Raw genomic sequence first — 26,339 nt, 5'->3', positions numbered from 1 at the left:
TGTAAACAGCACCCAATCATCTTTATTGAAGACACAGAGAACAGTCTCTCGCTCCATTCCTCAGAGCTCCCGTTCTCACTAAAACAATTTGTTCTGCACTTCGCAAAACATCTCACATCTGTGGAAACCATCCACTACAAACCTGGATGTTGAAACATCTTACAAAAAAATAAACGTTTTCTCACTGAAAACTGTTATAAACAAGAGATCTTATAGAATAGTGGCACGTGTATCCCCTCATTTATTGTACAGCTTTCATGAAAATATAAACTCGGTAAACCAAACACTGCACCACATTGGTCATATATTTACAAATCTAGCCTCTGAAAAGCAGCACTCATTCATTGGAAGCAAGTATCTCCAAATCTCAACCCCCCCCACCCCACCCCACCCTCACCCAACAAGCGTCGCTCTTCATGTCAGATGTGAGTCTTAACTTGTGAACGTCCGTGTTTTGATTCACGAGTTTAAAAAAAACAAAAATGGCAGCCAAGTGCGAGTCCAGCAGCGGTGTCTGTGTCGTTCAGGATCGAGGGAGAACCTGGCCGATGGTGTCCCGAGCGCTCTGACTGAGTCGCTCCGGGAACTTCACCTCGTAGTCCACTATCAGGTCCCCTCTGCGGTCGGGTCGCTTGGGGTACGGCAGCCCCTCCCCGCTGACCCGCCGCTTCATCCCGGGGTGCACGATGTCTGTGGACGTCACAGTCACCGTCCGGCCGTCCAGCGTGGGCGCGTGGATCGTACAGCCGCATAAGGCCTGGTGGGACAGAAAGAGCAGAGAGTGGTTAGTGACGGGATTCACCGCTACGCTGAAGCCGCTCCGAGTCGAAATGCGTTTTATGGTTTCAAGCGATCCTGACTTACATCGCGTAGTGAGACCTTGGCAGTGTAAATGATGTCAGAACCGTCCCGTTTGAACACCGGGTGAGGTTTGTCCTTCAACACGAAGACCACGTCTGCTGGAATGTTCCTCGGCGTCTCGTCCCCTTCTTTGGCAAACGTGATTTTGGTGCCCTCCTTCCACCCTTTCTTTATTTGCACCTCCAGGATCTTCTCCTCCGTCCTCGTCGACCGGCCGTCGGGGTTGAGCCTTTTCCGGGAGATCTTCATTTTCTTGGTGCAGCCGTGCAGCACCTCCTCTAGCGACACCTTGAGGTCGTGAACCACGGGCGGGTCCTGCTGCTTCTTCACGACGCTCGTGTGACCGCCCATTCCTCCCATGCCAGGGCCGAAGGAGCGCGAAAAGCCGGCCATTCCGCCGGGGCCCATTCCTCCGGGGCCCATTCCGCCGGGGCCCATTCCGGCACCGCCCATCCCAAACCGAGAGAACGGGTCATCGGTGTCCATGTCCTCTTCCATACCCCCATTGCGAGCACCGAAAAACTGCTCAAAGGGGTTACGGCCACCAAAAAACTCGGCAAAGATGGCGTGAGGGTCTCCCTGGAAGGTGTAGCTGAAGGTGCCAGGTCCACCGCCCCCTGGTGGTCCTCCCCCGCCACCGCCTTTCAGACCTAAAAAAAACAAAAATAGGGAGGAACAATGGTCAATACTTTAACTACGCCTAGTTTTGCGATGCTTATTTATAATTAATGACTAAACAAGTGACAGTCTTAACCATACAGGAAAGAGAGACCTGTAAAAAGCATCTTTATTTCTTTCCACTGATTTTATAAAAAAAGGTTTTCAGATATAGCACCATCACCCTGATTTAAACAAAGCCACTAAAACAAGAGTAACTCAGCATAGGCTTATAAATAATACATTAAAATGCTATTAAATACAACTAAAAAAAAAAACAGTCTGCATGGACTATGTGCGCAAAAAGGAAAATAAGAGCCGTTTGTAGAAACGTATCCAAAGTAAACAGCATTTCTCATTCTTGCACATGTTGCGTATTAAACTGTCATAGAGAAATTTGCCAGACTGTGTTGAACAATGTTTAGAAGGACCACAAAGCAAGTTTGCAGTAACTTGTTTCTGGGTTGGGCATGTGTGTTGTAGCGCATTTTTGATTTTTTTTTCCCACATGGACTCTCTAATTTTTTATAATGAATGTTATAAATTATAATTATGTGATCTGCTGTTTACCCAACATGCCCTCTGCCTCCAGACGCAGGAGATCATCTGCTGATATTCAGAGTTAAAACTATAAGCAACGCCGAGGCATCATTCATTTAAAAACAGCCTTCCTGAATACCTGAGGGCAGCTGAGAGCTATTTTAAAAGTAACACGCTGGCCTTTACCTGAACCGAAGTGAATCTGGAATATATTAATTTTATTGTATTCTATTTCTCGACTTTTAAACAAGCTTCTGTTGGTTTTATTTTTTAATCACAAGGTTAAGTTAGTTTCAATCTTAGTTTTTAAACCAAAGCATTTTTATTTCATTATAAATTGTGTAAAACTGAGCGTCCTGTGTCTACCAGTTCCACATTTAATTCCAGTTGTTTAAAATGTTCCTTCTTTTTTTTATAAACACGGCTGTTTGACTTTGGTAAGAGAGGGTTGAGTTGATTGCATGCTTGACTGTAAAGCTCTTTATAGGTTATCTATTAATATATTGTGACTCACTGGACGCAGACAGATAGCTCCACTGGGCTAAAAGCTCGAACTTGTTGTGAGGTCTGCCCGCTTCACCTCCTCCATCGCCCAAAAGCGTGCTCTCATACCGCTGAGAGAGCCGCTCCGGGTTATGGGTAACGTGTTGTTGTTGTTTTTTTTGGTGAAAACATGAGGTAACCATGGCGACACATCAGGAGAAACTACACAGCGAGCCAGCTCGTGACAATCGTTTTACCATTTCAGACCAAACTAATCGCAGTGTAAAAAAAGAGCACTTGGGTTAGAGGACTCGTAAAAATAAGCACATTCTCTTTCTCATGGTAAAAATAAATAAATATAACTTATATTCGCTTATATAATAAGTAACCCAACCTAGCTTAGCATCAGGCTAGTGTCGCTGGCATCTTTATGGCCACAGTGGGGCTAATCCTGCAGCACAAGAGAGGCTTCCAACAGCACTGCTAATATTAGCCATGTTAAATTCCCGTTAGGTTTCCTGCTCATTTATTATGGAAACGGGTTTAGACTTTGTTCCGTAAAGCAGGGCCTTGTCGTTTTATTTTTGCTGTTGTTTTGTTTTTAAAGCCCAGTAGATAAACTCACAATGAAGGACGGCCAGAGCACGAAGCGCCATGACAGCTGATTACGAACGACCGTTTGTTTGTCCGAACAATATAACGGTCGTCGCGTTTCAGGTCACGCTTCATCACCCAGGACGTCAGCAAAGTTGTTCCATCCCAACACAACGTAACCGCGTTTACTGAGCGCACTCAAACATGATGGTGCTTACCTTCTTCTCCAAAACGGTCATAGATGTCCTTCTTCTTCGGGTCGCTCAAAACGTCGTAGGCTTCGGCGATCTCTTTGAATTTCTCCTCCGCTCCGGGGGATTTGTTCTTGTCGGGGTGGTACCGCAAAGCCTGCTTGCGATAAGCTTTCTTGATGTCGTCCTCTGACGCTCCTTTCTTAATTCCCAAAATATCGTAGTAATCCTTGCCCATCTTGACCGACCAGCAGCCCTTCGCTGCGTCAATGTCAAATATTCAACCAAAGTTTTCGCGGAAGTTTTTTTGCTGTCCGTGTGTCACCTCTCGCTCCGGTCCGTCCTTCTCAACTCAGGCTGTCGCTGGAGTTCTCAGCGTAATCTTTATAAACTGCGTGGAAACTTCCAGAGTTTTCCACACGCAGCCTGAACGCTCTCCCCTGTGACGTCACGAACAAAACCACGCCCATCTAGAAACGGTGCTTTCATGTGCTTTCGGATTTTTCGTGTGTGCTTTTTTTCAAAATGTGAACATTTCAACAAACGCTAACAACGTGACCCAAACTTTTAAAAGACGAACCACTTGAGTAGATAGGATGTCTTGCAAGTGTCAAGAGCTTTACAAGCTTTCTAAAAATAACCAAAACCTAGACCATTTCAGCGTATCGTGTAATGTTATACAACAAGAAGACTATTAGAATTAGGACGGACTTAAACTATGTTCAGTTTGTCTTTTAAAAGTTGACATTTCTAAGTTTGAATTTGTTTGAATTCTATCTATCTATCTATCTATCTATCTATCTATCTATCTATCTATCTATCTATCTATCTATCTATCTATCTATCTATCTATCTATCTATCTATCTATCTATCTATCTATCTATCTATCTATCTATCTATCAAGGCCATATCACGGCCTCCTTGCACATAAAACTTATAATACCACCTCTTTTATGAGCATGTTGCTATAGTGTTTAAAGTACAATATAAAGTAAAGCATAAAGTAACACAATGTACAGCATTTATATCCCATAAGCTTTTTGACTTTATCACTTATATAACCGTCACTGCTCCTAACAAACTGAAAATATGTTTACTCCCTGCTATTTTTGCACCCTAACTAGTCTGTTTTTATGCATGCATTTATGTTTTGTGCACTTTATAACTAACTAATAACTGTACAGTGACATATTTTCTTATGCTGTAAATGTGCCCTTACATTACAGTCTATTATTCTTGTTTTGTGTTAATATTTCCTACCCTTGTATGTAGCTGCATACTTTCATGTGCATTTCACTTTCCTGCTGGTGCAGCTGAATTTTCCTATTGTGTAACAATAAAGGATATTCCAATTCTGTTCTATTGCAAGTAGTTTTTGCTGCTCATATCACTGAACACATCAATTAACTAATTGCACAGCTTAAAAGCCAACAACTTGGAATTAGTTGGGTTTGTTTTGATGTAATTCACAAATCCAAGTTCCAGCTTCAGAGGTAAATAGAAAGCAATAAACACGCACCACTGCACCAGCACCATTATACTACATTGCTAAAGACAGCCTGTGTGCCAGCAGTAGTCCTTTTAATGCAGTTGGAGAACCATGGCCCTAATTCTGGTAAATGCACAAAATTTGCACCTTTTTTATATGCATGACAATAACTAAATCTGAAATTCTGCTACAGTGTACTTTATCATTTTAAAGGGGAATCTGCTAAATAGGTGACAACCCTCAGCATGACAGAAATATCTTACAGTCATGATAAACAGGCCAGTGTCAGATTGAAAAACGGCAAACGCTAGTACAAACAAGCCGATGATGAGTGAAATAGACTTTCTTACTGAAAGGTTTTGGGGGTTGACAGGTCCTTTTGCTTTTCTTTGGGTGTGGTTCATTCCGAAGCCAACTCTGCTGAAGCATGTTTGACATGGCAGGAACTTGCTTGTGATACACTCCCTTCAGAGGAGACGAGCATTTGTTTCCAGTTCAGTTTATTTCCCAATTTACTGACATCTTTTAAACTTCTCATCTCACAGACAGGTGAGAAGGAAACGATGCCGTAGCTGCTACGTTTTATGCAACAGAACTGCAAAATGAATGCATTGTGAAAGAATAAAGGCCGTGGCGACCAATCAGTTGTCACTTTTTTGATATCTGAAGAGTTTTTCAATGGATTTGGGCAAACAATTTAAGGATTAAAGAATCATGATCACTTGTCTGATGAAATAAAATGGGGGAGAAATCTTGAAGCCTTTTCAAAATGTATAGCTGTTAGCTTTACCTTCTCAATACTACAGTAAATGCCATGTAAAAAGTTTTTTGATAACTTGAAGAACATTGACCTGCTTTAAGAATATGGATGGCACTAAAACGCACCAGACCCACCGTTTGGTTGGTTAGTTTTCAGTTTTAAAGAACCTTGGAACTCCTGTGAAATTACTCTTGGTTTACTCTGAACACTCTCAAGAAGAAAAAAGAAAATCTTGGAGAACATTCTTTAAACATTCGCTAAAGATTAGTTGTATCCCAAGCCTACTTCCCTCTTTCCTTCAAAGAACACTTGAATGAACACTGTTTCAGTAATATCTAAAAATCACTTTGTATAGGTTGCCCTTCAACCTTCATGGAACCTTTGAGAACAATTACCTAAAGGCTTTTTTAAAGTTACATGGAGATATAGTTAGCCATTAAGGAACCTATGAAGGACCTTTCCCAAAGGTTCGTCAAAGGTTCTCTGAAGGTCGCATTATGAAAGTAGTTAGCCTTCTGGAGACTTTTAGGGAACACTTTGCAATAATTTACAAGAGGTTCTGTAAAACTGAAAGGTTCCCTAAAGGTTCTCTCAAAGTTCTCTCACCATCACTTTATAAACATTTAAGTTAACCCTTAGTCATTCTTCAAAGATCATTCACTGGTAGTTCCCATAAGGCCACACATGTCAGTGTTGAAACATCTTCAGAGAACCATCCGGGGACATTTCCTGAATATCTTTAGGCTTCAGCGAACATTCAGGGAACATCTTCTTCTTTTATTCAATAAAAAAAACAGAAAACGTAACTTAATAGGCTAACTTTATTGGCGAAACACTTTTTGCAGGAAGAAATGTACACAAACTGGTATTTAACAGTAATAGGCAATATTCTTAATGATGAGATTGCCAAATGTTACACTTAATAAGCAAAGTAACAATAAAAAAGACATGTCTTGTTATAAAGGACGAGCCATGCTGAAGTAAATCCTATTATCTCCCGCTAAGGCTTCACCTTTCCATATGCGCAAATCTCATTGGCTGTATTCAACAAATGGGGCGTGTCCGCCTGACTGAGGCTGGCCTCGATAGGCTGCCACGAGCGTTCGGTGTACGCCCCATACGACCTCAGCAGACGCATGTTTATACGCTGATTGGTCAATTTCCCGTCACTCATCCGGGATATTAAGGAAGAGACAGCGACTGCCAAGATGAAGCACTACGAGGTTAGTGGCGTTCATACATTGTTAAACCGGACTTCTTTTGGACGAAACCGAGCCGGCCCGGTGTTTTTTGCGTTGTTGCTGTGTCTGTAAACTCCACTAGTTAGATTCAGAGGTGTAACCGAAAGCGGCGAAGAGCTCAGCCCGGCCAGGACCGCCTGTGATGGAGTGTTATCTGTAAAGATTTGTGGCGTGTTGTGGTGTCAATTCACAGCCTTACACCGTCCTAAAAGCCCGTGGGCCATTATCAGTTTCATATCTGCGTTTTTCCGCTCTGGTAACGCCTGAACTTAATGGATAATTTGAGCTTAATGGGGAAACTCGTGGTGCAGGGAAACCCTCGTCAGCATCGCCATCTCTGGCTGGAATAATTCATGGCGCTCCTTATCTTGCTCAGTCTGACCCAAGAATGCAGGTGAAGAGTCAAGAGCGCAATATTTTCAACGAAGCCACGTTGTCTGCGAGATTTCGAGCTAATAAATAAACCTCTGTTCCGTCATCTGAGCTAAAAAGGTGCACGTTGGGGGGAGATTGGCACTAAACCTACTGAAAAATCCATATTTTAGCAGGTTTGAGTTGTAAATCTCACAAGTTTATGGCTTAAATGGAAATCAGTGTGTGAGATAAGATTTAGAGAAACTTTCAGGGCTTGCACAACTACATCAGCTCACAGTTGCATAAGCACCCCAAACTCATCAGACAGGATCTGAAGTAGTCAGGCAGAAACTGACACAACCACTGCTCTCCTTTTTTTCAGTTGGCAGATACGGATTTTCAGCACCTGTTAGGAAAAAAAGAAAAGATTCTTTTTACATCTAAATAAAGGGATAAAGTGTATTTTAACCTGCACACTACATTTACAGCTGAAATGTGCTCTGCATCCTCAAGTCATTCAGCTTTATATGCACATACAGCGATCAGACACAGCCATAGGAAGGGGAAGTGCTTATCTCTCCATCATTCCACCTGTTGGTGGTTGGAGTATATTGGAATGCAAAAGGGACGTTCCTTTTCTCAAAGTTCACGCTTAAAAAGCCGGACGAACCAGCAGCCTGCACTGGGAGCGACTGGGTCAGGTCATCTCCAGGACCGTGTGGGGTGTTCACAGCCTACATTGTTCAGAAGTTGAAGATTTATTGCCGTGTTCTAGTTGAGAGTGCATCGCAGTGTGTTGCATTGCCACACACCGGTCAGAATGAAAACTGAATTGCCTGAAGCCGTGGCCCCGTTCAGCAGGGTGAAAGAGCCATGCAGCAAAGGTAAAAGGATTCAGGAATGGTTTGAGGAACACAACAGAGTCCTGGGTCTTGACTTGATTTCCCCCTAGATCTCAGTCCAATTGAGTATCTTTGGGAAGTGCTGGACTAACTAAGTGCAGCTTGCAGGACCCAAACGGGTCTCATCTTGGTACCAGATGGAACAGCACACCTTCAGAGGCCTAGCACAGTTCATGCCTCGATTATCATACTATTAGGCAGCCTGATCTTAATGTAATGCCTGATCACTGTAGGTCTGTCCACAGTTAAGGCATGATATGAAGTTCTCTGTTTCAGACAGCTTATCTGACTCCTCTAACCAGTCTTTCAGTTGTTTTGTCTTTGAAATTGTGTTATTTCAAAGGGTCAGGGTGATCATCACAGTTCGTGTTTGTCCCTATTCTGTTTTTTATCAGTTCCTTTAATGCACTAAAAAAATAGATTTTAAAATCCTGAGTTAAAAATGTAAAAAAAAATCAGAGGGTACATTTCTAAGAAAGAAGACTGCAGGTATCACCTGCTGTTATCTGATTATTTATTTTTTTGTACAGGTGCTCACCATTTTGCACCTTTTTCATATATTTGTAGTTTTGGTGGTTTTATGCTTTATTTACATTTCTTTTTTGGGGGGTAGGAAATGAGTCAAATTTGCTTTAAGTCATAGAAATCAAAGCAAATGCTTTTTATATTTGCTGACAAGCTTTTTGGGTTTTCCCACTGGGCTCTTGGATCTTTATTGTTGGCGATGAGCTTAAAGTCTTTGAGATCGTAAGGCCTTCTTTTCATTTAAGCTCCCTCCACAGGTTCTCTGTCAGATTCAAGACTCTGGCTGGGCTGCTCCAAAAAGTTAATATTACCATTAATAATATATATAATAGTATATAGAAAGGAGTCTAGTATGCAGTAGCATGGGTGGAACATAAGGGGGCCTAGACAGAGACGTGTGATTACAGAATTAGAGTATAAATTGGCCAGAACCTGATGATATGCATCAGTTATGCTGAGTGATGCATTTTTCAGTCTGTGATCTACCCATCAATGGAAAACAAGTGGCCTTTGATCATTGTCTAATCGATCAGTACATAATTATCATAAATGTTAGATTATTTTCTGTAACTTATGAAATATTTTGTAAGGAAAACCCTTAAATATAGGTTAAATCTTCAGTTACTATTTGCCTTGATGGCATTAAAGATAGACGACAATGCACACAAATCATTTGGTAAATTCTCATAAAAGCTTTCAGACTGTTTTTAAACAGTTATCAACTTCAGTTATTGTCAGTCTGGTTATTTAATTAGTCAAAAAGTCCTTTTAGTGTAATTATGAGAGATGGAAACCAGTGCTGTAGCGTTGCAGCGACTCCCCTAACCTCCGGACGGGGCACGTCTATGTTTGCATAAAGCACATTATGTTTCCTCTCTTCTACAATATCGGTTAAAACATAAAGTTTTACCTCTGACTCAGACGCACACGTCGAACCGGCGAAGCCGTAAATCTGGTCGCTGTACGGTTGGAGTCCGATGTAGCAAATAAAACGAAGCTCTCCCCGCTTTGTCCTCGGCTCAGAGTGTCTCACCAGCTCTGTCGGCGCCAAAGGTTTTAGTTGGCTGAGATGACGGGGGGGGGGGGGGGGGGGCGTACAGCGGAATTGGCCCAAAGACTGGGATGGAGTTGCCCCCCACCCAGAAGTCACAGCTGTGGTGTCATGTGTTCTGCTTGCTTCATGCATGGCTTTTTTTTTTTTCTTACGTTAATCTCATGATATTTAAAAAGTTGTCTGAATATTCTGACTGGAAAGGAATAAAGTGACGTATGAAAGGACTCCAATAAACTGGGTTAATTGAAGTGGTGACAGCTGCTTGTTCTGGTCCACTAGTTGGTTGTGACTCACCCAAAACCTTGGAAATGAAGGACCTGTCCGATCTGGATGTCAGAACAGAGCAGATTCTCTTCATAACATTTTGATTTAGTGTAACATTTCCATCCTTAAAGATTTAAATGCATAGACTAGTCAAGCATACCCCCCCCCCCCCCCCCACACACACACACACACACACACACACGTATTCCAGAGAAATGGGAGTTTAATCACTACATGATGGTGGGAAAATACTAAAAACGTCTGTGTCCAGCCGGACTCAAAAAAAGCCGGTGTTAGAATTTGAAGCTAAACCTGTGGAGTGTTTTTTCGCGTTCAGCGACAGACCCGCGGGTTGTGGCTGGTCTCGCCGGCATATTGGGATCAAAGTAAACCCATGACATCACGGCGCAGATCTGTGTGGGGTCAGTTGGGAGAAGGCTGGACGGGCAGAGTTGCTGTGAGATGTTTATATTTAGCTGTGGGGAAGAAGACCGGGTCAGGCTGGTAAAGGAAGCGCTGTTTGTCGTGGTGCCTCCCTGCTTTCTCTGGAGGTCGAGGTGTCAGGGGGTCATGGTGGGCCGTGTTTAGGGAAAGGTTGCATTTCCAAACGCATCCTGCATCTCAAGGCAGGAGTTGAAGGAATACGAAGGTTTCTTTTGTTCCGATATGCATTCAGGGGTGGGGTGGGGGTGGGGGGGGCTCGACATGCCTTTGTATGCAACTGTTGGCACTCATGTGGACTGTGTTTGTGCTGCAAGCCTTCGGGCCGGCTGTTAAATAAAGCCGCAGACCAGAAATGAGAGGTGGGCAGGGAGAGCTGAATGAAGGGGGTGGGGCCGGGGAGCAAAGCGACAGATTTATGTCCACAGCTGAGCGCCACCTCGCTCCTGTCCGTCTCTCTGCGTGGTTCTAGAGAGGTCGCTGCAGCTCTGAGGCGAACGACGGGGGATAAACTGAGAGCAGGAGGAGCAAAGGAGGCATGGATGCCTTGGCGTTAGAGGCCAGCGGGAAAAGGGCGAATAACGCAGCAGCCGCTGCCTTGCCGGCGGGTCAAGCCCCGGCAAAACGCAAACCTGCTAAAAAAGCTAAAAAGGCTGTTGTTTTCTTCGAGGTGGAGATACTGGACGCCAAGACCAAGGACAAGCTCTGCTTCCTGGACAAGGTAAGGAGTCCCTCTTCAAATCTTTCATTTCTGTTCATTTGACTTCATGTAGAGATGACTCTTCCGGTCACGCTTTTATACCTAGAAGTTTTTTACACCTCAATCATTAAATCTCTGTACAGTCGATCATCTCTGTGCCTCTGCTGTAAACCCACTGACTGGAGCATATGCACCTATGTGCTCACTGATGACAGTAAAAAGTCTCTGCATGGGAGATGGGTGTTTTCTAGATCATGGTGGTGCTGCTGAAGCTGTGCTCGCTGCCTGTCGGTGGGCATGTCTCCCCCCCCCCACCTCCCAGTGTAAAAGGGACACCCTCCGGAGTGCCTTTCATTCATGTGACGCTGCTGCATGCTGGGCTTAGTTATCTTGATGACGTGCAAAGCCACACATTTAGCAACAAACCTTTCATAATGCAGGCATTGCTTGTTGGCATTAATATCCATATTTGGGTGGTTCTCATGTTTATACATAGTGAGGTACACTGCTAAAAGGCAACTAAAAGTAAGTCAAATCTTCTTGAAATTAATGTATTTGCACTTGATTTGAGCAGGTAAATAAGATGATCTGCCAATGGACTAAGGTTTTTGCACTTAAAATAGGAACAACTCTCCATCATCTTATTTCAAGTGAATATATCTAATTATCTTATTTTAGGAGTAAAAATACTTATTCCACTGGCAACTAATCTTGTTTAATTGCTCAAATCAAGGACAAAAACACTAATTTCAAGAAGATTTGACTTACTTTTAGTTGCCTTTTTGCAGTGTAGTGGCTTTGCATCAACTGCCACTTAATAGTTTGTTCAGATTATCTATAAACATATTCATGAACTGTGTGGTCATTAGCCAGATATTCTAGAGGAAAGTACTCAGACCATTTGAACTTTAACACATTCAAAGGTAAAGTTGTACCAAGAGTTGTAGTAATTGTAAAACGGAGGGAGAATGATGCCCCTCCCACTGGGATGCCTCTAAATAAAGTTACATGTCATTTGGTCTCTAGTTGATACTAAGATAAATCCACCTAAGGTTTGTTAGAGGACAATCCACGTCATGAAAACCGAGGAACACACCACACAGCTCAAGGACAAGGTTGTGGAGCCGTTTAACGCTGGGTTGGGTCATTAAGCGACACCCCAGGAGTTGAACCAGTTAATTCATCAACTGGTAGTATGGTGAACTGCAAAACCTACCAACACATGGCCGTCCACCACTATATACTGGCCGAGCAAGGAGAGCATTAATCAAGCAGCCAAGAGGTCCATGGTAGCTCTGGAGGAGCTGCAGAGATTCAGCTAATGGCTGTTGAGTGGACAGCTTTTGGCGGAGCGCTTTACAAATCCGGCCTTTGTGAATGAGTGGAAAGAAGGCAGCCATTGTTGAAAGACAACCACAAGGAGTCCCACAAACCACGTAGGGAAGAAGGTGCTTTGCCCAGACGAGAAAAACTAAATGTTCTTGCCTTCATGCAGTAAACTAAGCGGACACCTGGACCACCCATCCACTAATGTGAGATATAGTGGTGGCAGCATCATGCTGTGGGAATGGCTTTTTTTTTTTTTTTTTTTTTTTTTTTTTTTTTTAAGTAGGAGCAAGAAAGGGTTCAGAATTGATTAAAAGATGGATGGTTCTAACTACAGGTCAATCCTTGAAGAAAACCATCAGGCTTCATACTGGGGTGGAGGTTCACCTTCCAACAGGACAACTCTTATCTTCCAGCCGGAGCAACTGTTTAGATCAAATCATATTCATGTTAGAATGGTCCAGTCAAAGTCCTGACTGATGTCCAATTTAAAAACTGTGACGACCCTCAAAAATCTATGTTCACAAAACAATGGATGAAATAATTCAGCCTGGAGTTATATACAATGTGAAAGTCATGCATTTAGACTTTCATTTCTAAAATAAAAAATAAAATCCACGTCATTTTCTTCCACTTGACGATATGCTCTACTTTGTGTCTATTGCATGAAATCCCGATGGAACACATTGACGTTTGTGATTTTAATGGGACAAAATGTGGAAATGTTCAAAGGATGTGAACACTTGTGCAAGGCAATTCTTACGTCATTATTCAAAGTAAAATGTTGCTACATGTACCTGATGCTCCATGAGCAAAGCAGTTCTGTCAGGAGGAATGGGTCAAAATCCTGCAAACAATGAGAAGCGTCTGAAGTAGAGGTCGAGGATACATCAGCCAGCCAATATTTTGGGACCATATTGTCGCTTTTTTGTTTTTTTTCCCCCCCCCTGTATTGGCTGATACGTGTATGCGATCCTGCAGCAATGCCTTAAAATCACGTAAAGCGCATTCATTGCTGCTCCCTCTCCCTGGCAGAAAGCGGCTGGTAATGTTGTAAGACTTAGTGCCAACAACAACAAGGGTAAGTTTTTTTGTAGTTGTTAATGTAATTTTAACTGTCTAATTTGGCTGTATCTGGCTTTTGAAAGTCTGTATCTATTTCAACGTGAGCGGGAGGAAACAGCGGTGTGTGTCTGTTTCTGTGTGCGTGTGTTCATTCTCATGGACATGTATGCACATGAAAACAATTACCAATCACTACACGTACAGCACCTAACTTTATATAAAATAATGTCCATACACTGCAGCAGTGGTTAGTGGGTTTTTTTTTTCTCCTCCTCCTCCCCAATGAACTAAAAAAGCCATTTTCTCGCTGTGACACGTTCATTAAGTGCAAGAAAAGCATCTCCATAACAGTTGTAATGTTTTTTTTTTTTTGGGGGCACCTTTCAAACTGCAGTCTGAAGCTCATAATAATATTAGATAATATATTAATATTTTGAGAAAATAAAGTTTTGAGACTTGTGTTTAGTGACCTTTGTTGTCACTATGTCATTTTTATCATGTAAATGGAGGAAGAAGAAGATGTATTGGCTTCAAGATTCGGCCCCCAAAAAACTACCAGCACAAATCGGGTATCAGTCAGACTCAGTATCGGCGTCAGCCTTAAAAAAATCTGCATCGGTAGATTATACCGATCTATATCGGTAGAGTCAGATACATACATACATACATACATTTAACCCGAATTGTTCAGGTTAAAAGCAATATATCCACCACAGTAAAGTGCTTTCCCTTTGTATACCATGTTTGGAACTGTCTGGTTCAACTATATAAATTTAACACTTAAACCGAGTTATGCTACAGTTGTGAAGCCTTCTGATGTTTAAAGCTCAGTCTCAGTCAGTCAGATGTCCGCTGATGGATGAAAGGATATCACATTTATATCAGTCGCTTTCATTTTAATTGGACACCAGCGGCTTGTTTTACAGATTTTATTTAGTTTTGCGTACTTGGCCCCAAGTTTGTTGTTAATGTGTTAGATGGATTAATTTTTGTCGCTGCCGGTGCCCGGGGGAGATTTAGAGCGTGTATAGAGTTTCATTGACCACACGCTCGGTGCTGTCGGCCAAAGTAAGCTCTGCTTATTAAAGGCAGCTCCTCGGGACTACAGAGCCGAAGGCGCCGTCCTGGACAGATTACACCAGGTTGTCGAGTTAGCAGAGTTTCTATGGCGATAACAGTCGCAGTCTTATCACCTCTGGAGATTCAAAGATGTGACAGATGCAGACAGAGGAGGGCCTCTGGGAGACTCCTAGATCGGAGTCAAACGGACCGGCTGAGTTGGAAATAAATCTCAGGTGCAGTAGCATGTCTGGGTCAGTGTCCATGAAAGGGCGACTCTTTAATGAATGAAGCCTTTGGAGTGTATTTTCAAATATACGGAAGAGCTAGGTGTGTGGAGCTTGGTGAGCTTTTACAAATGAGTGCAGTCTACGATGATTACGCCATTAGTTTTATGTCGAAGGCCTTAGGAGGAAGTTTCATTGTTAACAGGAGCGAGATGTGGACGATGTCGGCAAAAAATGTGGCACAATTCAAATCACAACGGTATGACTACGTCCCTACAGAAAGACGTGGCTCTTTGAGAAAACACACACCAACACCACTTAGAAAAGTTAAAGAACTTTCAAGAATTTCTGTTAAAATCTAATTTAAAAACCATATCGGTGGGGAATAAGCTATGACAGATCAGGAACCCAAATAATTAAAAATCAATGTATCAGCTCACATCAGTTTCCTGCGGTTGAGGGTCCGATTACCGAGGCAGTGCGGCGCTGGAAAAAATTCCACGAGAAGGAAGTTTGACCGGACGCTGCAGTGGTTACTGGATCAAGCTCCTGAATTTCATGATCTAAACTGGAAACATTGGACGCTAGAAAGGATAAAGTTCCTGTGAATTTCAGAATAAAATCACCGCACCAACTTAGCTAGCTCGACTAGTGTAAACCAAACGGCAACACAGATACACAAGGAAACAGAAGGGCTTTTGGAGGATGAAATATTTAAGCGCACGGATAACGTGTTATCCCTAAATAATTAAAACCATGGCTGTTTTTTAATCATTTATGAGGAATAGCAACAGAAAGACCACATGAACTTCTGTTCTCACTAGTGCCGTTTCCGCAGCTGGCCTAGGAGCGGTGTGAGTCGGGGTTTGCAGAAAACCGGAACTGGATCAGGACCGCAACCCACTCCCCAATTAATGTGAGCCTTTTTAAAACAATAATGGCGGATGAACTGGATGCACCTGGCCAGTTCAGTCACAACAATCCACCTCTTACGTTGAAGTTTACCGTCAAGACAAATGTGAGGCCATCTGTGAAAAGACTAAAGCTGAAGCAGAACTGCACCCTGCAACACGATAATGATCCAAAACGCAGCCATAAATCCAACAAAGACTAGCAGAGGATTAAGGAATATAAAGTTCTGGCCCGAGTCAAAACCCAGGTTGTGATCTTACCGAGATGTGGGATGACATAAAACGGCCGTGGGAGCAAGATAACCTTCAGATATCTCACAGCTGAAGGTGAGGATCAGGTCGAACCTTCATCAGACTGATCTCAGAGGCTCTTCGATGGCTATGAGATTAGAGGGGTAGGGTGTACTATAACTTTTCCCCCAGGTAATTAAATTTTATTTATACAGTGCCGATTCACAACACATGCAATCTCAAGGCACTGTACAAAGTCAAATTTAATCAAAACATACAGATTAGTCAAAAAGTATCCTATCTGAGGAAACCCAGTAGAATGCATCAAGTCTTGACAAGCAGCATTCACGCCTCCTGAAAGAGCGTAGAGCCACAGAGGACAGACGTCTGCATTGTCCATGGCTTTGCAGCAATCCCTCATACTGAGCAAGCATTAAGCAACAGTGGAGAGGAAAACTCCCCTTTAACAGGGCGGAAAACCTCCATCAGAACCAGAACCAGGCTCAGTATAAACAGTCATCTGCTGCGACCGACTGGGGGTTAGAGAAGACAGAGCAGAGACACAAAAAAGCACAAAAGCAGACATTGATCCAGGAATCCTTTCTATGTTATATGGTAAAAGCAGTTTATCTTTCTCCCCTGAATGATGTCACAGCTAACAGAACGCCAGACCAGGTGTACCTACTATGAAGAGAAAAAAAATGACAGAACAAAAAGTTAAAAGTTGAAATAACGGCAAACAATGGAAAATTGGAGAACAGTAGGAGAACTCTGCAGAGTGAGAAAAATTGACCAAAAAACACGTTTGTTGATATTGGTTCACTAGAGAAACGAGGTCAATTGTTGGTGTTTACCTGGGATTACAATACTTTAACAGAACTAAAAAATATGTTTTGTACATTTCTTAATAGAAAACTGAATACTTAATGGATTGTCCTACATTTTACATGACTGTAATATATTAACCTTCTGTTTACCTGATCTAATGTATTTATCTGTGTGACTTTTGAAAGTCTCACATCAGTAGACCTCCATTACACCCCCACCCACCCACCCACCCCCATCTCTAGCCTTGGCAGTCAAAACACAGCCGGATCTAAGTTGGGCTCCGGCTCCAGACCAGCAGTGGAACCCTAGAGGTGGTTTCCTAAATCCATCTGCAGGAACGTCATCCTGCTGAAAATACCTGGAGGTCCCGGAGAGGTCATAGACGTTTTAGTGAATTAAATGAAGGAGACGGCTCAAATGTTTTTTGTTTTTTATGGAGATCCAACACGCCCCTTTAACCTGGACATGAATGTTAATGACTGCTGTTCAGGTACTGCAATATGGTATTTCTGCGTCAGACTACAGACTTCTGCCTTGTGGAGGTGTGCAAAGTAAACTGCACTCTAGACAAACAAGGCAGGACTGCTTTTTATTTTTTTTAAATAATCCTTTATGCAAATTAGTCCTTTGAGACTCAGTGTCTCTTTTACAAGAGAGGCCGGCTTCATTTGACCACTATGTTCACTCCAAAACCCCTCTGGTCGTTCTGGACACCGCATCAACCATTGCCTTTGTGTGCTGCTCATGTCTCTGGTTTTCAGTTTTGTTGTTGTTGACGTTGTCGGACCTCATGGCGCAAGGCTGAGTTTTTGAAACTAATACCAGCTGCTATCTAGCTCACATTCAGGAGGTGTTTAAGCACAGTCGGAGCTAAATTTACCCATCATAAAAGGAAACCGGATTATGATCTGCCCCTTTGTGTGTGAGAGTAGGTGATCCCCCTGTTTATTTACTGTGATATTATTTGCAGGTCGAGCCAAATGCCACAATCGGGGAGATCAAGTCTATGTTCCACAGGAGCCGTAAGTGCTGTTTTTTTGGGTTTTGTGTCTCATACAGTCTTTAGAGTCTGCCTTTGCATGACTGTGAGCTATTCTCTCCATCTGTTCCAGATCCTCAGTGGTACCCAGCCAGACAGTCTATTCGCCTGGACCCCAGTATGTCACTGTTAATTTGATCTGATTTAAAGTGGAGCAGCTGGATGTTTTTTCTTTTCTTTTTTTTTCTTGTTCCTCTGTGTAAATCCTAAGTGTTGAGCATTGCGTGTGTTTCAGAGGGGAAGTCTCTGAAGGATGAGGACGTTCTGCAGAACCTCCCTGTGGGAACCACGGCGACCTTCTACTTCAGAGATCTGGGAGCTCAGATCAGCTGGGTCACAGTGAGTTCGAAACACAATCAGCTTTAAGGGCCCTGACGCGTTCAAAGACATGAGCGTGAGAGCGGGATCAGCCTCGTCTATAACCAGAGCTCCCACTGTGAAGGAACGGGTGTTTATGAGCTGCAGAAAAGTCCCCGTGACCTCGACGTAGATCTGCTTCAAGGGTGTTTACATGAGCCTGAATGTTTATGAAGTGTTTTCGTGAAGAAATTTGAACCCCAGCTAAAACAATACAAACTTTATATACAAGCTACATATCCTATTAAACCGCTACTCCTCAGAGGGCAGAAGCCTGGACTAGGAAGGCGGATTAGTGGTCCTCCGAGGCATCTCAACCAATCAGTGCACCTAGAAAATTAAACCAAGTCCACAGTGTCTAATTTTTTTTCCCCTCCACGCCCGCTTGACTGTCGCGAGACGTTTCTTTGCAGAAATTATGCTTATGAGCCCAAAAAGAAAACTATAATTAATGTTAGTGTTCAGAGCTGAAAGTCAGGCGCAATTTAATTTTGCTTCTTTAAATAGCCCAGGTTTGACCTATAAAATGTGTCCTTCCCATTCGTCTAGCAGAAACCAGTTATTTCCACCTGAAGTACTTTTGTCATTAAACCACTTAATATGTATCTTTATTTCATTCCACATGAATCTTATGTCTTAATGTTTATTTATCCGTGAAGCCGTTTTTTGACAGCATTTAAAACTGTCAGGATTACATCTCAGAACAGGATCGACCATAAGGACCAGATCCATTTGAGCCTGCGGTATAGATAAGATGACTAATATGGCTGTTTCTTTTTTTTTTCTTCCCAGCTGCTACAAGACGATTAGTCCCCTGATCCCAACTCCACCCCGTTTTACATGAACAGACAGGTCCAGACTTAGTTTCACCAATAATCAGCTGCGTTGGAGCGTTAAACATTATATTCAGTGTCATTGTTAGTTGAGGGGTCCTCTTAAAGAAACCCTTGGTATACTGATCTCTGCAGTTTGGACCTCATGTGCATTTGTTGTTATTTATACTCGGCGTGTAGAGTAAGCGCTACCTGAACCTGCAAACAACTGCTGCGACTCAAAGTCAAGACGCGCACTTTATTATTTGTCAAGTAGCTAAAAAGGAAGAGCACCCTGTAGAGGAAATTAGGGAACATGAAAATTGTTCACTGGATGTTTTGTAAGAATTGTCTGCATATAGATGATTAGATGCACAACTGAACAAATACATCCCATATCCATGTGGACAAAGCCAGTATTTTGTAGACTCTTAATTCCTGTTATTATTTATTTTTTTTTCAGGTTTTTCTGACCGAATACACCGGCCCTCTGGTCATCTATTTGCTGTTCTACTTCAGGGTTCCCTTCATCTACGCACCCAAATATGACTTCACCACCAGCAAACACTGGGTTGTGCAGTGAGTGTCTGGTCTGCCTTCACCTGTCTCATTGGATTAGAGGGACTTTGTTGCTTTTCAAAACACATCTAGATAGGGTAGCAGAGGAATCTTCAACATTTAACTCAGGGTTGTCAAACTCATTTTGGTTGAGGGGCCGCATACAGCTTAATCTGATCTCAAGAGGGCCACACGAGTAAACTCATAGCAAGATTAAATAGAACTAATAAATGTGGACTTGTTGATTTTTATATTAAGTTAATTTCACTTTTACACAATATATTATGAATAATCTCAGCGTTTTTAAGAAAAGTATGTGCAATTTTAACAATACTTTTACTCAGTTAAACATTTACTTGTGCATTATGCATAAGAACTGATCACAGTGATTGTACAATGTTGAAAAACATTTATTCACATTTTTTGGAACTTAAAAACACTGTCCTACATGACAAAATACATCAAACAGATAAAAATTAAGAAATGATTTGAATTTTTCCACACCTGAAGCTTAATCTGCGCCCCCTCGTGGACAATTATATACTGCATATTTTCAATTAAACAAAGTACATGTTTTTTTTCAATAACTGTTTTCTCTTTCTCTTCCTTTTATCTTGTCCACTTGTGAAAGTCAAATCTGATGAGCTCTTTGTGGCATCTTATTGCCACATTGCCAGACAGGACACTGGAAAAAAAAATTTTTTTTTTTTTTTTTTTTTTTTTATAATGATAATGCATTTAGCAACAGGGCCGGACTAAATTGTTCGGCGGGCCGGATCCGGCCCGCGGGCCGTATGTTTGACACCCCTGATTTAACTGGATTTTCATTTTGAACCTTGGCTTGCAGAAAACAAACCGCTTCGTAAAGGTTTTCATCCCAAGTTTGAAATAATTTAGAGCCTCGAGCTTTGGCCTTTTTATACTTAAGTCCTTGCTGAGAACTGTTTTGTAAAGTTTTACATGAAAGGACATTTAGAAAGCAGCCGCATCAGGAAGGTATATCAGGAGCAATGTGACGTAGATCGGCGGAGGGGTTGAGAGTATGCAGAAAGGGGAGGGAAGCAGGAAAGGTCTGCAAAAAAGAGAGACCTTGGCTCCAAGAAGCATGAAGGTATGAACGCTGCTGAAATCTTTTGTGAAGTAAAGGAAAAGATAAATTATTTTCTGTGTTTTTTTTATAAATATCTGGAGACAGAGTCCAAATGACCAGATGTTAAGGTGTGCGGGGCAAGATGGGGCAGGCAGATTATATTCAGCGTTTCAGAAAATATCTGGATGCTGAAGAAGGTCTTGGCTGGTTAACTGTTAACCTAAAGTCATTACAACAGATTCTTATTTTGATTTAGGTGGGTTTGATCCCTCCCCCTGCAGGTTAGCAGCTTTCTTCTAAACATCCTCAAGTTTATTGTTCAAGTCCTCATTTGTGGACTCCTCTAAATGGGTCTGCTTTTTACATATTTCAAGCAGGGGCCTTGTCTAAAGCCAGATTCTTTCTATGCCAAACTGGAAATGATCTTGAAAGACTGCATTCCCAGCTGAGATAATGGAGTGAGTGACGGCTAAAATGGCACCGTGTGTCTTTTCCCAGTCTGGCCTGTATGTGTCACTCCTTCCACTACGTTAAGAGGCTCCTGGAGACCCTGTTCGTCCACCGCTTCTCTCACGGGACGATGCCGTTGAGGAACATCTTCAAGGTCAGATTCACCGAAGCCCCGTCTGATCCTGCTCCATGTTAATGTACCCGATATAAGACAATCTAAATGCTCTTTGTGATTTAAAAGCATAAGAAGCAAACCTTAACGTCTCTGTCTCCCCACTTTGTTTCAGAATTGTACCTACTACTGGGGCTTTGCAGCATGGATGGCGTATTACATCAACCACCCATTATATACGCCACCCAGTGAGTATCCAGGCACATGGTGGGATGCTCTTTAGTTGCACCCCTGTTTTTTTTTCCCCCGCTAATGTTGTTGAATCTCTCTTTCAGCATACGGAGAACAGCAGATCAGACTGGCGCTCATCATATTCCTGGTAACGATCACGTTTCCGATCGCGGCACTTCTTGGTCCGGTCTAGCTCTGGTCAGCCGTTTACGAAGCATCGACACGAACGTTATATTCATGTTGAGCTTTTATTGATTTATTAGAATTATTTTTCTTTCACCGTAGACTGCACTGCAAAAAGGTAACTAGAGTTAAGTGAAATTTTCTTGAAATCAGTGTATTTTTCCTTGATTAGAGCAGGTAAATAAGACTATTTGCCAATGGAATAAGATTTTTGCACTTAAAATAGGAACAATTCATCTCCATCTTATTTCAAGTGCAGGATATCTAATTATCTTATTTTAGGGGTAACAATACTCATTCCATTGGCAAATAGTCTTATTTAGCTCCTCAAATCAAAGAAAAATATACTAATTTCAAGACATTTTTACTTACATTTAGTTCCCTTTTTGCAGTGTGAAAATACAACATACAATTTCAGTAACAAAAAATTAAGATAGGTGGATATTCTCCCATTCTATAGAGGGTCAAACATATTTGTACAGGCTAAAATATATACCAACCCTCCCTCCCAAAAGTTGCACCTCAACCACACTTTGTGTAGCCACCAGAAGCCTCTGGCTGGACCACGGTTTATCAGAACAGGCAGAGCTCTTTAAAACTGGTGGGTTTCTAGGCACTGACCAGGTTTGGAGATATTCCACAGGTTGGTAAGGGGGATGAGATCGGGGCCCCTTTTCAAAGCTTAATGTTAGCCGGCTTCATTCATCCCAAAACCAGTTCTGATGCGTGTTTGGGAACGTAATTCTAATTTCAGCCATTTAGCTGTTCATTTGAAGTGAAATTGAAGAACTCTGTTGTTCTTCAATGTTCTAACCACGTTGTAACCACAGTGATCGGAGCAAACCCTCAGCATGATGCCGCCAGCACCATGCTTGACCATCGGACCGGTACACGATCCCCAGCGTCACTCCTCCAGACATGCGTCTTGTCATTGAGGCCAAATAGCTCAACCGTTGTCCCACCCGACCGTAAAAAACGTCTCTGCTGAAGGCGTCTGGCTTGTCCGTGTGGTTGGCGCCCTCTCTGTGCACGGAGATGTTAAATTTGCTGCACCGTGGACAGAGATGCTGCTGCTAAAGAGTTTTCAAATTTGTGGAAAGTTTGAGGCTGGGCGGTTTCTGAGCCACGCTTGAACATCTTACCTAATTTTCTTTAGCTGAGGGAGACGGCTTGGGTCAGACGGCTGAGACTTGGATACGACTGGGTCTGTCAACAGCGCTGAAAATATGTGGACAAAGCTTAAAAGCTGGGTCTGTTCCATCAGACCAACTAAACTAAATGAACTCTACTGATCTTGCCAAGCAGAGAGCTCCAACATCCAGCCTTAGTAATACCAGAACCATGTTGACGACTACAAAGAGAACTTCTGCTTTCTCTGCAACCAACTCAGTGACATTAATTCAAAGATGACTGGTGGCGTTTGGAGGGCCACAGCCTCTATGCAGAACTTTAGCTCTGTATAGATTTTGTAAAATGTAGCAGTGAGTTAAAACTTGTGCATCCGGCAGCTTTCCTTGATTTTAATGCATTATTGCACCTTTGAATTGAATAATTGCCCCACGTTCGAAAAAAGGAACATTTCCATAAACAAATAAAATAATTACAATACGATTTACTTTATTGATCCCATAGTTAGGAAAATATTGGCCAGCAGCACAACTTGCAGGAAACAGACGGCAACAAGCTCAATAAAAGACCTAGAAATATGAAACAGAAAGTATAATCTGAAAATGTCCACATTTATATCATATATCTACATACATTAGTGTTGTTAATATATAAATCATAATCCATAATGTTTAATATAATGTCGTCCCTGCTGATAAACAGCAGACGGATCTACATAAGTTACGTTTTATTTTTCTCTATTGTGTTTTTTTTATTGTTGCTGTATTCATAGCTCTGTGATTTTTTTTAGCTCTTCACCACTCACCTTTGTGTAAGACTATAAATTCTCTGTGTCGCAGTTCTGTCAGATCGGGAACTTCTCCATCCACATCGCCCTCAGGAACCTCCGCCCGCCAGGTCAACACCTGCCACTCACATCGTGCACCTCTCTGACAGCAGACAACAAAAACTGTATATTTTATTCAAACTAAAACATATTAATGAACTTTTCGATGCAAGCACTCAAAATGTTCAGCTGGATCTCTCTCTCTCTCTCTCTCTCTGGACATTTAATAACTAAACTAGCAACATCTCCAGTTAATCTGTTTTCACTTACAGAACTGGATCAGGGAATAAATTTGAAGTTTCTAATTTTCCCTCCTTTGACATTTAAATCCAGGGTCAAAAACCAGGAAGATTCCCTATCCAACCAAGAACCCCTTCACCTGGATCTTCCTTCTGGTCTCCTGTCCCAACTACACCTATGAGGTAACATGTTCTCAAGTATTTTTTTTTAATATGGCTTTAAATAGAATGACTGCTTAAGCATTGCTCTCAGTCTATGCAAAATGTAGTGCAATGTTAGTTGTACTAGACCCGCACTGCAATTGAACTTCAGTCATTATTGCTATATTACAGTTTCAAAGGACTGCTTGGATGCAATATCTAGTGGGATCATAGACTTTAGGCCTCACATATTCACATTCTGCATAACAGCAGGAGTTTAGAGATCCTAAGCCTCACGGGCCGCGACGCGATGGTGGGAATGAAAGGAAACATCTAGGATGGGGTTCCTACGCTGTCGTTAAAAGTCTGTCATTTAACTTTAGCATTTTCCAGATCTAGACATGGGGGGGAATAAGGAAAACTTTAGTGTGAGAAAATATTTTGAGTTTCAAGAGTCTATTTCTTACCCCGTTCTCAGATAAAGATCAGACTTTTTCAAAAGTAAAAGGCTTTTCACATCAATTTCTGAGTCAATGATGACCTTTATTTCTGGTTTGCCACATCACATGACGAGTTTCTGTCCAACGCACTGATGGTTTTGGTTTCCGTAGTTGAAGATAAACACACAGTCATCCAAGAATGAAAAAAGGGCCGTTTTATCGCTTCTTTGGCTACTAGATCCTGTGACCCCTTACAAAGTGTCTGAGTCCTTGCGGCTGCTCCCTTATTTAAGAAACGCCATAGTAAGTCATTACTATTTTATACAGGATGCCCTTCCAGACGCAAACAGGATTCAAATCCGAGTCCTTGTCAAAGACGCAAGTCTAGCCCGCTACACCACAAAAGGCATCTCACCCTTACAAAGTAGTTTGTGCAAATTCACCTGAAACTGTATCTAGTCGCTTTACTGTAAGATGCAGGACATTGATGTTGAATTATACCAGAAGCAGTTTGCTGCCATCTACTGGTCAGTCATGTCCAAATATTCCTAATTTTGCATGCAAATAACTACTATGTGCACATTTGCAACCTCCTCTAAATTTAGCATCTATTTGACAACAAAAACAGATACAATTCCTACTTTTGTATTTTGTGAAATAAAGGTATTACTTATCACAGGATTTTATTTGATTTGCATTTATTCCAGGATAATCCAGATTTGTTTCTACATAGTTTTTTTTCATAGATGCTCGTTTGCACCATCTTCAGTATTGTGTCGTTTACGGATCTGGGGGCAAGGAACAGACAAAAAATAGTACATCATTTCTTAATAAAAATAACTGAAAATCTTGAAACTTGAATTCGGAAAAGTATAAGATACTGAAGTATAAAAAGATCTTCAAACCCTGTGAGAAAATGTACCAATAATATTTCAGCATTATTTTTGCTTAACATTCCCATTCCAATGAAAATAATGCGCTCAAATCAAATGTTTGAATTTTCCTCAAAATGTTGAGTGTGTGATTATGCAGGTACAATAAGCTTAATTTATATTGAGACTTTTAAAATGTTTTTGCCTGTGTTGTAAACCCTGCTCCTATAGCTGCTGCCTTCTGTGCCTCACAAAAGAATATTCTCACTTTTTAATTAGCCAATAATTGGTTAATTTATATGTAATTTTTTTTGGATTTTAGTTATTAGAAATGCCCATATTAGTCTGAATTTGTTAATTTGTAGCCTCAGGATTCCTGGAAAGCAATAAAATGAACAGCCCTTGTGAGAAGTTTAATTGAATTTTTAATAAATGGGCGGCTTTTCCTCCTCCTGCAGCTGGGCTCCTGGCTCGGCTTCACCCTGATGACCCAGTGTCTGCCGGTGGCTTTCTTCACCTTGGTGGGCTTCATCCAGATGACCGTCTGGGCCAAAGGGAAGCACCGCAGCTATCTGAAGGAGTTTCGCGACTACCCTCCCCTCCGCTCGCCCATCCTGCCCTTCGTCCTGTAGACCCAGTACCAACGGAGAGAATGTCCTTGGCTGGATTTAGACTGATAGATTCCAAGATTAATCCCTTGCTTTATCTCCACTCTGTCTCCCTTCCTGCTTTAAACTCCCGTTGTTTGGTAAAAATGTAAAACAGTAGTTTGTTATGATTTTTTTTGTATTGCAGACAAACACTTCTATTCTGGCCGGTTTACTTTGTTTTTCCCCCAGAGTTGCATTCTACCAAAAACTGCTGTAAAATATGCAAGAGCTCCGTTTTTAACTGCCTCCCTCTGCAGTTTTCTGGTGTTTTTGTCTGGATCTGCTGAGATTAAAAGCATCTAATCTTTAATTGCTCAAAGATCTTAAATCTGAAACTGACAGAATTGAGTTTTGTTGTTGTCTGAGGTAATTTATTAAAAAAATCCCTGAATCAAGCTGTCTGTCTTGCCTTAAATGTTGCTCGTTGGCGTGTTCTGTTTGATCCAATTGACAGTTTTAAATAATTCAGAATAAATGTCCTCTGGTGGTATTTCTCTTTGTGCTCCA

At 41.9% G+C, this 26,339-nt stretch overlaps 2 protein-coding genes across 3 annotated transcripts; one reads left to right on the top strand and one right to left on the bottom strand.

The window, feature by feature from the left end:
- On the bottom strand, nt 1–3,777 carry dnajb1b (DnaJ heat shock protein family (Hsp40) member B1b). Its single transcript, XM_012867007.3, has 3 exons — nt 3,354–3,777; nt 865–1,511; nt 1–757 (listed from the first exon to the last, which is right to left on the bottom strand). Exons 1-3 carry the CDS (start codon nt 3,562–3,564, stop codon nt 524–526), a joined length of 1,092 nt encoding a protein of 363 aa, XP_012722461.2. The 5' UTR covers nt 3,565–3,777; the 3' UTR covers nt 1–523.
- A 2,834-nt stretch (nt 3,778–6,611) lies between these two features.
- Nucleotides 6,612–26,227, top strand: tecrb (trans-2,3-enoyl-CoA reductase b). Of its 2 annotated transcripts, XM_012866982.3 has the most exons (12): nt 6,612–6,799; nt 11,028–11,078; nt 17,675–17,726; nt 17,817–17,861; nt 17,979–18,082; nt 19,376–19,491; nt 21,059–21,164; nt 21,298–21,370; nt 21,458–21,501; nt 23,504–23,561; nt 23,824–23,912; nt 25,641–26,227. In XM_012866982.3, exons 1-12 carry the CDS (start codon nt 6,785–6,787, stop codon nt 25,812–25,814), a joined length of 927 nt encoding a protein of 308 aa, XP_012722436.2. In that variant the 5' UTR covers nt 6,612–6,784; the 3' UTR covers nt 25,815–26,227. The 2 variants fall into 2 exon arrangements, with proteins under 2 accessions (XP_012722436.2, XP_012722435.2); XM_012866981.3 differs by lacking the exon at nt 6,612–6,799 and having other exon boundaries at nt 10,773–11,078.
- The last annotated feature ends 112 nt before the right edge of the window (nt 26,228–26,339 follow it).

Source organism: Fundulus heteroclitus, chromosome 5 (genome assembly GCF_011125445.2).
Source record: "Fundulus heteroclitus isolate FHET01 chromosome 5, MU-UCD_Fhet_4.1, whole genome shotgun sequence".
NCBI classification, from domain to species: Eukaryota; Metazoa; Chordata; class Actinopteri; order Cyprinodontiformes; family Fundulidae; genus Fundulus; species Fundulus heteroclitus.
This window is presented reverse-complemented; position numbering and strand designations above follow the sequence as displayed.